This window comes from Tympanuchus pallidicinctus, unplaced genomic scaffold, assembly GCF_026119805.1.
Source record: "Tympanuchus pallidicinctus isolate F22 unplaced genomic scaffold, pur_lepc_1.0 scaffold20, whole genome shotgun sequence".
In the NCBI taxonomy this organism is placed as follows: domain Eukaryota; kingdom Metazoa; phylum Chordata; class Aves; order Galliformes; family Phasianidae; genus Tympanuchus; species Tympanuchus pallidicinctus.
The window spans coordinates 13,655,820-13,669,919 of NW_026294722.1; the positions used below are offsets into that span (position 1 = coordinate 13,655,820).

General features: G+C 52.5%; 1 protein-coding gene across 4 annotated transcripts in view; it reads right to left on the reverse strand.

The window, feature by feature from the left end:
* The window catches only part of DLGAP4 (DLG associated protein 4), a 155,006-nt gene that overhangs the window by 61,388 nt on the left and 79,518 nt on the right, over nucleotides 1–14,100 (reverse strand). For 2 of the 4 annotated variants that reach the window (XM_052683688.1, XM_052683687.1), the window contains exons 3-5: nucleotides 9,422–9,515; nucleotides 2,131–3,172; nucleotides 628–798 (exon numbers count right to left, since the gene is read on the reverse strand). In XM_052683688.1, the coding sequence (XP_052539648.1) occupies nucleotides 628–798; nucleotides 2,131–3,081 (1,122 nt within the window). In that variant the 5' untranslated portion in view covers nucleotides 3,082–3,172; nucleotides 9,422–9,515. Of the gene's footprint in view, nucleotides 1–627; nucleotides 799–1,482; nucleotides 1,537–2,130; nucleotides 3,173–9,421; nucleotides 9,516–14,100 lie in introns of all 4 variants that reach the window. The other 2 variants (XM_052683689.1, XM_052683690.1) reach the window with 2 other exon arrangements.

Below are 14,100 nucleotides of genomic sequence, written 5' to 3' on the forward strand. Positions count from 1 at the left end.
CCATTCTTAGGTCTCACAACTGGCTTTTGGAATAGGACTTGAACAATCACAAAGAGTCCTAGTTGTCCCTGATGAGCCCCAAGCCTTCCAGAGCCTACAACTGGTACAGGAAAAGTGAAAAACCTTGGAGTCTTACCCCAGTTTGGGGGCTGGGGGATCTGTTTGTCCCCAACCTACTTTTCGCGTACTTGGGGGAAAAGGGCATTTCCGCAGCAGCAGAGCTGGCTGCCCTGCACTTCCCGTGTGTGGGACCTGCAAGCAGGTAGAAGCATCTGTCTTGTCGCCACTGCAGGAATGGGAGCTGTCAGGGCACCTGTCCTCTTGCAGAGGAACATTTCCTACACGCTGTCTACCAAATGCTGGTGGTGACTTCTCCACATCTGGCTTAGATCCCTTCCCAGATGAGCAGCTGGCTGTAACTGCCATAACCGCCCCAGGCTGCAGTCCTTTGCCCCGCCTGCTGAGTCCCGCATTGCTCTTGATCTTCCTGGGCTTGGTGCCTGGTGCGGCGCCTCTGTGCCCTGCCCGGCCTTGTGGTAGGGGCTGCTGGCCCCATCCGATGGTTCCAGGAGGGTCAGGGAGGGGAGGGAGCTGGGCAAAAGCTTTCCCTCAGAACAAGTTCCCTACCTGGCCGCTGCCTGCGTCGGTCGGCCCGGGGCTGAGGGGCTGGTCCCACCTCCGTGGGGGCTCGCTCGGCGGCAGTGGGGCGGCACCCGTGTCCTCCCAGCCGAGCGGTGGGGCTGCCCAGCTGCTGGCCGGGCTCACGCCACCCAGCTGTGCCCACAGCCCTCCGTCAGGCTGTCAAGAAACGGAGGCTCATTACATGGGTGGGGAACAAACCAGCAGGGCTGTCTCATACTGGGCCTGGCCCCACTGGGGGAGTGAGCACTGCACGGTGGCTGTGGGGTCTCCTATGCCAGCCCTGCTGCCACACACAGAGGGGCTCTGCAGCTCTTAATGCTCCTGGCTGAAAGGAGGGGACAAAGAAAAAAAACCAGGCCAAGGACGTGTCTCCGACGACATTTCTGATACAGCAAGTCTCTCCATAATTTGATTTGCAGCAATAACCACCCAGATATGAGCAGCAGTTTGTGCTTCAATAATTCATGGCTCTTTACAGCTTGTAAGCCCGCTGGCTGCAGCCAGGAGAGCCGATTACACCTTTGCATTAGAAAAGAACGCTAGAGATTTACATCAGGTAGCCCACCTGATCATCCCACCCCCTGCTTTCCCCATCCAGGCCTGGCTTATTTGTCTTCATTCCTCTCTCCTAGGCACAGCCAGGTTTATATTCTTCAGGTGCAGCTTTATAAACCCCGGCGACGTGGCGCTCCCCATGACGGGCATTCAAACCTGCAGCCCGCAGCACTAGCCATGCAGGCCCTGCCATGCAAGCCAGGCGGCTGGCACTGCTCTCCTTGCCGTGCAGCCCCAAGGAGGAGCAGCAGTGGGAGCCGAGCCCCGCTGAGCTGCAGGTCCTACCAGCACTCCAGGGAAGCTCTGCGGAGTGGGGCTGACAGGGCGTGCTGGCACATCCTTGCAACACATGGATATAAGGGATTAACATCAGTTATTACTGGCGTCCTTTGGGCTGTGGGATGATGGCAGCGCTCGGCCAGAGGCCAGGAGCCATCCTGCGCTGGTGGGATGCAGCCAGCTGCCTGGGCACCCAGCAGAAGCTGTGCTTGAGTGTTGGATTTGCCCTGGCCACGGTGGCTGCAGGGTCTGCAAGGGCAGTGGGACGTGTTTGGCATGTGGGGATCCCCCAGCAAACTTTGGTCACAGCAGCAGGTGCTGTAGCTGCTGTGAAGTGGGGAGCAGGGGGCTGGATGTTGCCCTTGTCATGGGCACCACATCTCCCACTGGCACTGCACAGGGCCTGGGGGAGCTTGCTGCAGCCCGACCCCATCAGCGCCACGTCTCTGCGCGTCTGTCCCTGAGCACAGCTGGGGTCTGGGGGATTTACACTTGTGTCCCCCCAGCCCAATGTTGGCAATGTGACTTGGGGTGGCTGCTGAAACATCAGTCTGGTGCTGTTTGATAAGGCCTGCTGGGCAATAGGGTGCCCACCCAGAGGGTGCTTTCTTGTTTTCCTGCATGAAGCAAACCGTAACCCCTCTCTGCACCCACCTGCAGGTAGTGGTAGGCCAAGTCTTGATGGCAGGACTTGGATTTCAGCAAGGCTTTGTCGATTGTGGCTGAGGCCTTCTGGCACACTTCCCGAGCGTGGCTGAGTGTCAGCGTGGACCAGGAGCCCCTCTTAATGTAGTTGGAGTCATTGTTAATGGGGATATTGGTGCAAGGGGTGACCTTGAGGTCGTTATTGCTCTTGGAGGATTTCAGCATGTGCTCGCTGATGGTGTTGTAAGCATGCATGAAGTACTTCGGCTGGCTGTGGTCCGGCTGCCGGCCCAGTGTCATGAGGCCCATTGGGTTGCGGTAGCTGCAGGTGTCACTGTCTAAGTTGTCGTCTGAGCTCCACCAGCCTGATATGTTGGATCTGGTCCTGCGCTTGGGCTCGGAAGTCTTTGCTCGGTCTTTGCTCTTGCTCCTTCGGTTCTGCTTGGGGTCATCAGCCCCTTTCTTACCGTTCACATTGCCTTTGGTGGGGCCCTCCAGAGACTGCGACTTGGCAAATAGTTTCTGGACGGAGTGGACAAGGTGCCGGATCCGCCCAGGGCTTTCACTCCGGTGTTTTGCATCGCTCCTCTGAAACTGGAGGGTGCTGAAGCCATCTCTGTGGATGGGCAGCTGTTTCTCAAACTGGTCAAGGAGGTTTGCAGGCAAGCGGTTGATTTTGGTGGCTTGGGCATGGCTTGGAAAAGGGCTCTCATCTGGGACCTCAAAGTGGGAGTTGTAATGGATGCGGGGGAAAGTGCTGCTATTGGAGATCTGGTTGTTGAGTGGAAGGAGACAGTCACCATGGAGGGTGTTCTGGGCTGGGAATCGAGGGTCCATGGTGAAGGAGTCAGTGGGGCTGAGGAGGTATGGGTTCCTGTCCTGGGGGGCATAAAGAGAGTCTTGAGGGGAGTCCAGGTTATCAGAGAGGTGGCGGCTTCTGTTGTCTCCTAAGCCCTTCATGGTCCCACTGTTTTCTAGAGCATCGCTCACGGATGGTGCAAGCAGAGCCTTTGTGTGAGTGCCAACCCTGTTCCCCCACACTTCTCTGCACCTGGAGAAAGAAGAGAAATGCTCAGAGTGTGCTGAAGAGCTCCTTGGCAGCCCATTCCTTACTGTGGCAACCTCACAAGGGCTGTCCCAGCTCTAAAAACAAATGTCCCAAGGTCAAGGGTTGGAAGAGAAAAACAGGACATGAGAGAGATTGTACAGCAGGAGGGGAGGAGAAGCGATGTGAGAACCAAGGACTGGAGATTACAGGGCACAGAAGTAGAGGATATGTTTATTTTAATGGTGTGCCTTCCTCAGCCAGCATAACAAATGATAGCAGAGCTACTGCCAGCAAATCACTGCTCCTGTCCCATTTGTTCAGGGGGCTGAAGAAAAACCTGCTGTCAGATACTACACATGGGCCTTGCACGAGCCAAGGGAAGCGAGGCGCTGAACGTCCAGTCCTGCTGCATTATGTTTTGTGTTTCTGTGGTTACTGGATCTCCGAGGGGAGCTGGCAGCCCTGCTCTGTGTTGCTTGCAGCTGCGCTAATGCAATATGATGTCAAACGTCTCCTCTCTGACAAGCACTGGGGTTTATGGCATGTTTTACCCCGAAGGAAAATGTTTCAGTAGCTCAGATGAGAGCAGAGGTGTTTTTAAGCTCTCAGAGCCTGACCTGAGAAGCTGCTTTCTGCTCAGTTGATCTTTTCTGCCCTGCTGCATTGCTCCTGGTGGAGCTGTGCTGTCCTGGCTGTCTCTTGCTATGGTGCTCCTCCGTCACCGTAGCACGCAGCAGGTACAGGCATCCCTGCGCGCTGGTGGAGGGGACAGGCTCTGAGATTTGGCTGTGACTAATCTGCATAGCAGAAGGGTGCACCAGGGTGCACTGACCCCATCCTGCTTGTCTCTGATTGACTCCCATCTGTGCGGGGCTATACAGGGGGATAAGACCAACTCTTCTGGGGTAGCTTAAAGAAAATCAGTGATTAGATTTCCCATACTTAAAACCTCACTGAAATCATGTAGTGTATAAACTAAGTTGTTTTTCCTTTGACCTTTTAGTTTAGTTTCTTATTTTCAACTGAGTGTAGTTTGAAGGCAACTAGAAAACACTGAAGCATACTACAGGTGTAAAAATCCCGAGGGCTCTAGCCACGTTTGCCCAAGCTGTGGAAAGCAAAGGTAAGAAATTTGAGGAGGAAGACCTGGCTGCTGCAGGTGAAGATCAAGTTTGAGACCATCTAAGGAACCTGAAGGAGCACGAGTCCGTGTGACCAGACAAGATCCATCCACAGGTTCTGAGGGAACTGGTAGATGAGGTTGCCAAGCTGCTATCATATTTGAGAGGTTGTGGCAGCCTGGTGAAGTTCACACTGATTGGAAAAGGGGAAACATAACCCCCATTTTCTAGAAGGAAAAAAAAGAAGGAAGGGAGGGGAGGGGAGGGAAAAGGAAAAGGAATAGGAAAAGGGATAGGAAAAGGGAAAGGGAAAGGGAAAGGAAAAGGAAAAGGAAAAGGAAAAGGAAAAGGAAAAGGAAAAGGAAAAGGAAAAGGAAAAGGAAAAGGAAAGAAGAAGAAAAGAGCCTGGTTTGCAAGGGAAAAGGAGCCAGGGGGCAGCTTGGCTTGGGGAAGGCTCAGGGAGCAGAGAGACAGGGAGGTAAATCTGAGGGACTGTGGGGACGAATGGACAGGGAGGAAACGAGAAGTTTGTATGAGGGGCTGGAAGGATGAAAACAAAAGGGATGGGGGGCCAGGGAGCAGGGGAGGCCAGGGAGCACCCTTACTCCTACTGTTATTGCTGAGTGTGGACAGTCACTTCTATATGGCAGAGAGTTCAACTTCCTCCTTCAAATTCCTGCAAGGTGAACAGCCAATCTGATTCTGTCCTGCTTGCCTCGGGCATCCCTTCACCTGTTGTCAGCTGCTCAGTGGGGCACAGCTTCCAGGCTGGGCGTGCGTGGGTCAGGACACGGGTCTGCTGGAGTGGTTGTGGCTCCCCATCTGCTGGAGCCCACTCTGCTGTGGCTGCTGCTGCATCCCCTGTGAGCTGATTTCCCTTTAAGATGGATTAAACTGTTTTCATTGCATTTCAATTACTCTCTGCAACTCTTGGCACTTCATCGAGACATGAGGTGGGGGAAGAAAAAGCTCAACAAGCCTCTCTCCCACCTTTTTTCTTTTCTTTTTTCTTTTTTTAATTTGGAAGGATAATAAAGCTGGAAATTAAATCTCCAAATCCATGACCCTGCAGCTCACAAACTGAGCAAGGGCAGTCTGCCAGGACAGCTGCCTGGTCCCTGCTACATCCCACCACACCCTCAGCACAGTCTGACAGGGGAAGGCCCTACTTACGAGATGCTCATAACAGCTGTGTGGAGAAGATGCATCCCTGAGCCCAGGGGAAGCAGCGTGGCCCATTACCTTCCTTCCCCTCAGCCTATTTCTTTGTGTTCCCCTTCCCTTTCCCACTACTTTTGCTGATGCTCGGAGGTCTCTGATGTGCAGCAGATGACCTGACGTGTCCTGTGTGTCCCAAAGGGGTCTACTTTGTCTTGGGCACGATTTGCAACATTAGCACTACAGTCCCTGTTTGCAGCATCCCAACTGCAGCTCCCAAGAGTGAATAGTAGATGAGATTTCAAATAAGGCAGGTGATAGCCTTGCCTGAAGAAGCTTCCTGCTCAGCAGGGAGTCCTCTCCTCCCCTGGCAGAGCAATGCCAACTGCTCCCTCCTGTAGGGCCCATGACTGCTGTGCCCCTCTGCCATGCTGGGAGATGGGGCTAGGCTGGGGGCTGCTGGAGCTGGTGGGAGATGGTTTGCTCTGCTCCAGGAAGACTGAATCACATCTTCCCTGTGAGCTGAAAAGCCTCTGCTGTTGTAAGAGATCCTTCACTGAGTGCAAATATTTGCTTGCCAGTCTCTTTTTAACAGCAAAGAGATTAGGCTGGCCTGAGCTCCGGACAGAGCAGGGGATAAACAAAAGCGAGCAGATGGAGAAGAGGAGCCGAGTGCAGTGTGCATCCCAGCTAAGCACGCTTTCCCTAGCTTTCTTTCCTGCCCTCGCTCCCACACGCCTGCCCAGCTTCTGGCTGCTCATCCACCCAGCAGCCAGGCTGTGCTTGCTGAATTACTGTGACGTGAGTCCTTGCAATTATGGTTCGTAACTCCTGGCAGAAAGTTACAGAGAGGGAAAATGTCAAAATGTCACCTCAGAAAGAAGCCCAAAGAGCTGCCCTGGAGATAGCTGTCTATCTTTGCAATCCTCTAACACCTCTGAAGTTACTGCTATCCAGCCAGGATGCCTCTGGTGGCAGCTCCAGCTTGTGATGTCTTGTCCTGCCTGCCCTCCTCACGGAGCAGACACCTTCCTGCCCCTCATCTCTGGAGATGAGCTCCATGTCCTTCTGGAGGTGTGCCCCCAGACTGTATGCCATATCTTCAGAAGGACAGCTGCCCAGTGGACACAGGTTCATTTCCATCTCCCCATAGAAATTACTCCTGGTTTGCCCTGGCAAGGAGATGGCAGCAGAAGGTTCTCACTGACCACTGGAGACTACACGCAGGCTGTTACTTGCCCGTCGCTCACATCATACCAGCCATGTTTGGAACCACTGGTCTAATCAGCCTCTCTGCTGGGACTCTGTGCTGCAATAGACTTTGAAGAACCAGCTGTTCCTTCCCACCATGCCTCCACACGGTGGGAATTACAGCAGCAGGGCTTTCCAACAGTTTCCAGACTTGTTCCCTATGGAAACACCAAAGCTGTACCCTGCATGTCAGCCCAGGAGCTTCATCCTTGCTGAAGAGCAGAAGGAAGCTGCTGTGGTGGGCGGCTCCTGGGACAGCTTGGCTCTGCCACGTTAACCAGTCACATCCTGACTTTAAACATAACGTACCACCAAATAAATGCATCAGACACCCAACAACCAGACCTTGGCCCAGGTGATGTCCGCAAGCAGTCGGAGACTAGGCTTCCTGGCTGGCATACAGTGAAAACCATAGACTCATTTAGGTCAGGAACTTCTTGCCATCATAACCTTTGAGGAAAGCTTGGCTGCTGAGGCAGGGCTGGCCATGAAGGATTGCTCAGGCACAAGTCCTGCCCAGGAACCAACCCCTGGTGGGCTGCAGGCACTCCAGAGCTGCCTTGTCGTGCCCTCTGCCCATCAGCTCTGCCATGGCCCCACACGCCGTCATCTCCCACGTAAACCTCAGCTCAGCCATTCTAGCTGGCTGTGAACACAGGGGTGGCTTTTATATATAGAAACCTGGCAGCGTGCTAATAGCTAGCTAGATGAGGAAGAAGTGATTCGCAACCTGCACAAGAAAAACGACTCCCCTCACCCTGCCTCTAGAAGCTTAAAAAATTGTATACTGTGCTGTAGGTGACGTAGGTCTGCCTACACGCCTGATTTCAAATGTTCCCCGAATTAGCAGGAACACTTCATGTGGCATTCAGCAAGGGGGGCTGCCGGCCTCCAGGGCGTTGCATTAATGATGATTCAAAGAGTTCAGAATCTAATCGCAAGGCATAAAAATAGCCGACTTCTACTCGGAACGATTCATTGCACAACAGACCTTCCTCCATCCTCCTGCCTCTTGTTCCTCCCCGGGAGCTTCCCCCGGTGCTGCAGCTGAGCAGTGCTGCTTGCCGTGGGCCACCACGAGGGGCTGAAGCCGTGGCAGAGCCCTGGGGGCTGTGGGCTCTGTGCTCTCGAGCCGAAGGGGTGTCAGTGCTGGGGCTGGCACTGGATGCCCACTGTGGTGATGGGGAGGGGTAGGGTCTGGGTAGAGCTTTCACAAAACAAGAAATAACTTTTTCCTTGTATGCTGCACACACTTTGTTTTTTCCATTTTTTTCTCATTTTTCAATTTTTTTTTTCTTTTCTTGTGTCAGAGCAACCAATTTCTGTGAAAATCAGTGATTGCAGTATGGCAGATTTTTGACTTAAGGTGTTGACTAATTTGGAGAGGCAGATGAGAGGGGGAAGCTGTTGTCATGCAAATACCCCTGGTAACATAACCAACTCTCAAGGGAAAGAAATTTTAGAACCTATTTGATTGTCCCTAAATAGACATTTTCAAAGTTCTCCAGAAGAAGCGATCTGCTCTGAAAAAGGAAATGCAAAACATTAAGGAAGTCAAATGAGACAAACAAAGGGAAGTTAAGAAAGGGAGAGTTTTCAGGAAGAAAGCTGATGAAGGGAAGTGGAAGGACCAGGGAAGCAAGCAAAGAGTGCTGCGGTTTGAAACCTCACTGCAGCTCTGTGCTCCCTTACAAGGCTCTCTGTGCACGTGCTGGTGGTGCTGCATGCTCCAGCGTGTCTGCAAGAGCAGCTAATAAGACAGCTTGGGAAAAAATATCATTTCTTCTGCTCAGTGCTGTCCAAGCGGCCAGGTGGAGTGTGTGTGCATTTGCAAAGCCCTCGATGGAGCAGGCAGAGCGCTCCATGTCTGCCCTCCGTCTAATAGTGCATGCTGTGACTCCCAGCGATGGAGATTTTCCACGCTTGCAGCGAGCATTTGTGGCACAGCACAAGGCAGGCCGCTCTGCATGGCTGTCTGTGCCACTGCTCCACTGCAATCTTCTGGCCACATCCTCCTGCCTCACCGTGCTGCCAAAACCAGCAGCAGCCTGGTGCTGGTGCACCGAGGTGATGGTGAGGTAGGGATCGCTGGCAGGACAAGGACAGACAACATTATTTACGACACAGCAGTTATGGGGTGCACTGCGTGGCAATGACTGCTGCTGCTGTGCCACCAGATCTCTGCAGCTTACAGAGATCTTGCTTTGTACCAGAGCAGGTGCTCCTGCTGCCTTCATGTCTGGATGGAGCTTGGTGGGGCCCCAGCTGCGTTCAGGATGTGGGATGAAGGCGCTCCCTGGCAGTGGCTTTGCTTTGTGCCTGAGACAAAGCAGCTCACGGTGCATGAGGGCCTGTGGGGCAAAGGGGTGCAGGTGGGGAAAAGTCAGCAGCTCCCTCTGCCATTCTTTCTGGAGAACAGACCAAAACTAGTCTGCAGCCTCCTGCATGCTCAGAGCTGCGGGAACACTTCCTTTGTCTCAAACTAGGTCAGTGCAGAGGCGTGATGTTACTATAGCAATTGGTATTAGATTTCATAACTTTATTTAGTGATGGGCGTGATGCAGGATTCACTACGAGATGGAGGGAGGGTTGTCATTGAAACGCCCTTGGCAGCTCTCCTGCCTCGGCCTCCCCCTGCCACCACCCCTCCAACCACACGCACACAGCTGTCCCCCCCGGCAGAGATGAAGAGCCCCAGAGGCTGCCCCGGGCTGTGCCGTACCTCTCACAGCTTGCTGGGTTGCAGGACTAGGCCAGATTCAGCATCCCGTGCACTGCGTTTCTCTCTGGGCTCCAGAGTCGCCCCTCATGAAGACCTGCCAGGCAAAGAGAAAAGGGAAAATGTCCTCAGGTCACAAAGCACCACGGACTCTCCGTGCCGAATGTCCCAGCCCAAAACCTGGTTATGTAAAGTCACTGCAACTCCGACTGACACCCGGGTCGTCATCATTAATTCCTAGCAAAGGCACCAGGGAAGTGCTAGAAGGCATCTCGCTAGGGAGGCAACGGTGATACCTGTGTGGGAGGTGTGGAGGTGGCTTTCCTGTCCCTCAGCATCACAAACGGACTGTTGGACTAGAAATCATCTGGGTGGGGAGGAGACTATGCAAAATGCCTGGGCTTCCTGCCTGGAGGCACAGGGCTGGGGACAGCCCCTTTGTGGGGCTTTTCCTTCCCCACACCTTTATCTTAAAACAATCCTTCAAGGACTCCCCTTGTTGCCCACATCTCTGCCTGTGTTTCTAATCCATTCCAGGACAGCAGGGATGGTTCTGCAACCCTTTGTGCCTCAGCCTTTGCGCTCCTCACTGTGCTCAGCGTCCTGGGAGAACAGAGCCTGGAAAGGAGGGAAGGACAGATGTGGGGATGAACACCTGCTCTGTGATGGCAGCTACCTCTGATGCATTTAGCCATATACCTGCTGAAATCAGCATCTTATTCTCACCTATTACACTTGTGCTCAAGCAGACCATGCTAATTTGTTCCCATCTGGTCACTAGGTGCTACTGTATTATAGCTAAAATATTGTGATTCCTTCCTTACTGTCATTCATCATCAGCCACATTGCAACTGGCTGAAAAATAAATACTTCCTGTAAGAAAAGTAAATGAATACATGGAAAAATAACAGTGCTTCTTAGTGTTCTCTAAAACCTATGCATTAAACACAGGTGGCGTTATTTTATCAGTGAGAGTAAAGGTTATTTGGAGTTTTCATCAGTTAATTTCCAAAGTGGGCTTGTGTGCATGTGTTTTCTGTCCCGCACCGAGAAGATGCAGGCACAGTGCCAGGGCAGCCTGGGGCGTTCAGCCTTTCCCTGCTGATCAACAAGGGGCAGGAACAGCATGGGAACCCAGACAAGGAGACAGCCTTCCTGTGCTGGCGTTTCTTCTCACTCCTAGCTGGAGTGCTCCTAACACAGGAGGCACTTGGGTCTCAAGAAGCTGGATATGATGGACCGACAGAGTGCAGGTAGAAGGATAAGAATATTTGGTATTCCAGAGGCACTGGGAAAGTCCTAATGGATATCCCAACAGAGAAAAGAATTTTCCTAGAAAAATCAGATCCTCCTAATCTGGTACAAATCCTCTTCCTCTTCCCACTAGTTCTGCACCACTTGAGTCCACAAAAATGCAGAGGAAACGGCTGTAGGAAAGGCAGCTGTCTTGGGAGAGCCAAGAAGGAGACGGCTGTTATTTGTCATGCCCATCCCCAAAGGTCACCAGCCTTCTACACCAAAGTGCCTGTTCTGAGTTCCTAGCTGCTAGTGGGTACTCAGCTGTGAAACCCAGAGACAGAAGTTCTATCCGGGAGCCTCAGCAAACATGCTCCTGTCCAACCAAGGAGACCTTCGTTGTAGAGGCATTGGCTCTTGAAGACAAGGCACAATTCCATACCCAAAGCGCACACAATCCCGAGATGTGAATGAGGTTTCAAGTTGCTGCCAGCTGGCCACCGCCTAGTACTAAATATAAAGCTGTGTGCATGCAATAAAACTAGGTGTGACAAGTCTGCACAGTTCAGGTGGCCGTGCAGCAGTAATTGCATTGACACTAACTTTTTCAAAACTCTCCCCTCACAAGTAATCTCCAGTTACTGGTGAGTTGGATTAGGTTTGAGACAGTAATCTAGACATACAGAACCTGCAGTTGCCATTAGAACAGCCAATATCTGTGCCTGGTGCCACCCACATCCATTCACAGCATCAGTATCTGTGCGACCAGTATCCAGCAGCAGTTATTGCTCTCCAGCTCTAGTGCCACCAGTACTGTTACAAAGGGTGACACTGTATGTCACTAGAGCCACCAGTGTCCATCATTAAAGTAACCAGCATATGGTAGCAATGTTATAATCATCCCCCACTGCACAAATAGGCACCACTGCTGCCCAGCATCCTGTATCACTGCATACTTGTGCTGCAAGCATCTGTTCCCAGGGCTACCATTCCCCCCTGGTGTCTGTCACCAGCACTCTCAGAGTATCCCACTGTACACATAGGAACGGTGCTGACCCTGGGACCCAGGGCACATAGGGGCTGTGATGGGCAGCAGGAGCAGAACCCATGCTGCCGCCATGTACCTTGCGGGTTTCTCAAAACAAAAGGAGAAAGTAGACTTCTTTTTTTTTTCTGCAACACTGCTTTGTCTTTGCATGTTACTATTAGACCAAACAAGCAGTGCTATAATTACCTTTAATTAATAACAGCATCGACACCCCAAGGAAAAGCGAATGAACAATTGTGCCGCCAGCACAATAACGTTACATTAGCTACATCCACCTAAACCGTCCCCCTCCTTACTGCATTCTCAGGAGCAGCTTGCTCATATCGTGGCTGCTCTTGGAGGGAGCAGAACTGAAGAGGCCTTATGGAAGGAGACTTCTGTGGTGGTGGTACCACAGGCAAGAGGTCTCCAGACCGAGGGGGAATGCAAGGGCAGGCTGGATCCCAGAGCTCCTGTTCTGCTGTTTGCTGAGATCTGTCCTGCTGATGAACAGATCTTCTTTCCCCACAGGGTTCAAGACAGTTTTGGTGACCTAAGGCCTCAAGCATTCTGTGGTCAAACCTTCCTGGAGAAATCTGGTCACCTCCTGGTCTTTGCTTGGCCTCACTCCTTCTGCCAGCCCCCTTCAGGGCTGCTCTCACTTTATCTCATCCAGAGCCACCCCACATCTTTGCTGTCACCTAAATAGAGCAAATAAGCCTGCTGTCATCCAGAGCCTTGAGAGCGCCTCTTCAGCATCCTCACGATCATCAACCCGGTCCCGTCAGGACTGGAGAAACCGATCTGCTTGTGTTTGAGGCCGCATCGTGTCGGCAGGGTGACGGCTGAGGACACACCTCTCTCCGCAGGCCCAGGCCGAGGTCCCGCCCTCCACAGCTCTCACGGGGCTGAGGGCTCCGCCGCCCGCCGCCTGTCCCTCTGCAGCACCACGGAGAGCGGCACGGGAGGGCAGCACCGCGCAGCGCATCTCCTGCCGGCTGCCGGCGCGGCGCTCCGCTCCTCCGCTGTCACCCCAGCACGTAAACGGCTCTCTCCGGCTCCGAGAGCGGCGGACCGCAAGTTCGGGCACCGTCCTTACACGCCTCTGGCCTGCTCTCCTTTACAAGATAGACTGCAGTGTCTCTCTGCGCGATTTCAGGAGCAGAAATGAAAACAAATGCCTGTGTGTTCTTGTACCTTAATCCTAGAACCACTTATCTGAATAAAACAAATAGATTGAACTCCTTTGCGTCTCTGAGAAAGAACTAAATTTCATACAGAGGATGCTTGAGGCCTGACTTGAGAGCTGTCACTTCCTTGCAGGCAAGGGAAAAAAGAGTGGAAAAATGGTGCTGTGTAGGGAGCAGAGAGTGCGCATGAGATATGGGTGTTCATAAAGGAAGAGATCTGTAGCCAGTACTAAGGTGGGTCTGAGGGAGGTGAGAATGGAAAAATCTCTGTGTTAAAGCACCAGAGAAAACAACAGAGCAAGGGTGGGAAGAGTGACAACGTCCTGCTGAGCCACAGGGAGCACAGAGCGTTCCTTGCTCCAAACCCAGACGGCTGTGCTCTGCAAAGCTCCCCACACAGATGACTTGTCAGCAGAAGAGTTGTGTTCGGGTCATAGGAGGAGGGAAACAAGGTTACAGCACATACAGCGTGCTCTTCCTGCTCTCCTAACAGGAAGATACCCTAAACAAGGACACAAAGACAATGAGCACCGATCGTGCCTAAGATTTATGGCAATCAAAGGAAGCAAGATGCTGTAGCAGAACACCCACCCATAATGACCATCATTCCTGAAAGGGCCTAAAAGTCTGGCCCCAAATCCCCATCAGTGTTAATCAAGAGGAACCTAAGAGACGTAGTAGAGACTCAGCAGCAATTTTCCTCTCCTGTCTTTTTGTACAGAAAAACTTTCTGTTACTGGCAAAGAACTGTATAAGTGGTTTGGAGCTTGTGAGGATGCAGCTGAGAAAAAGGAGAGAAAGAGTCTGAGTGACTAAAATCTGTCTGACTTGAAAGATATATCACCCTCCCTTCCAGTAAGTTTCTCCATTGAATTTTGTTTAATGAATTTACTAAATTACCACATAACTGGGGTCTGCTCTGCCTGGCTGGAGAGAAGCCTGGGCAAGCCAGCAACCAGAGAGAAGAGGCCATGATTTCCTGTGGGTGGAGGGGATCAATTCTTGGCACGGAAGCAGCTCAGAGGTTCCTGGCGGCAACATGGCAGATGGAGCAAAACTGAGGCACCCAGCAGGAAAATGGATACTCCCACAGAGGGACCCCAACCACCAGAGGCTGGGCAGCCATGACAGAGGGATTCCCTGACCTGCAGTACTGAGGCATCTCCCAGGCAGTTGCTGCTGCAATGGTAGGGCATGCAGGGGAAGCTGCCCTGGGGAGTCTTCATGTC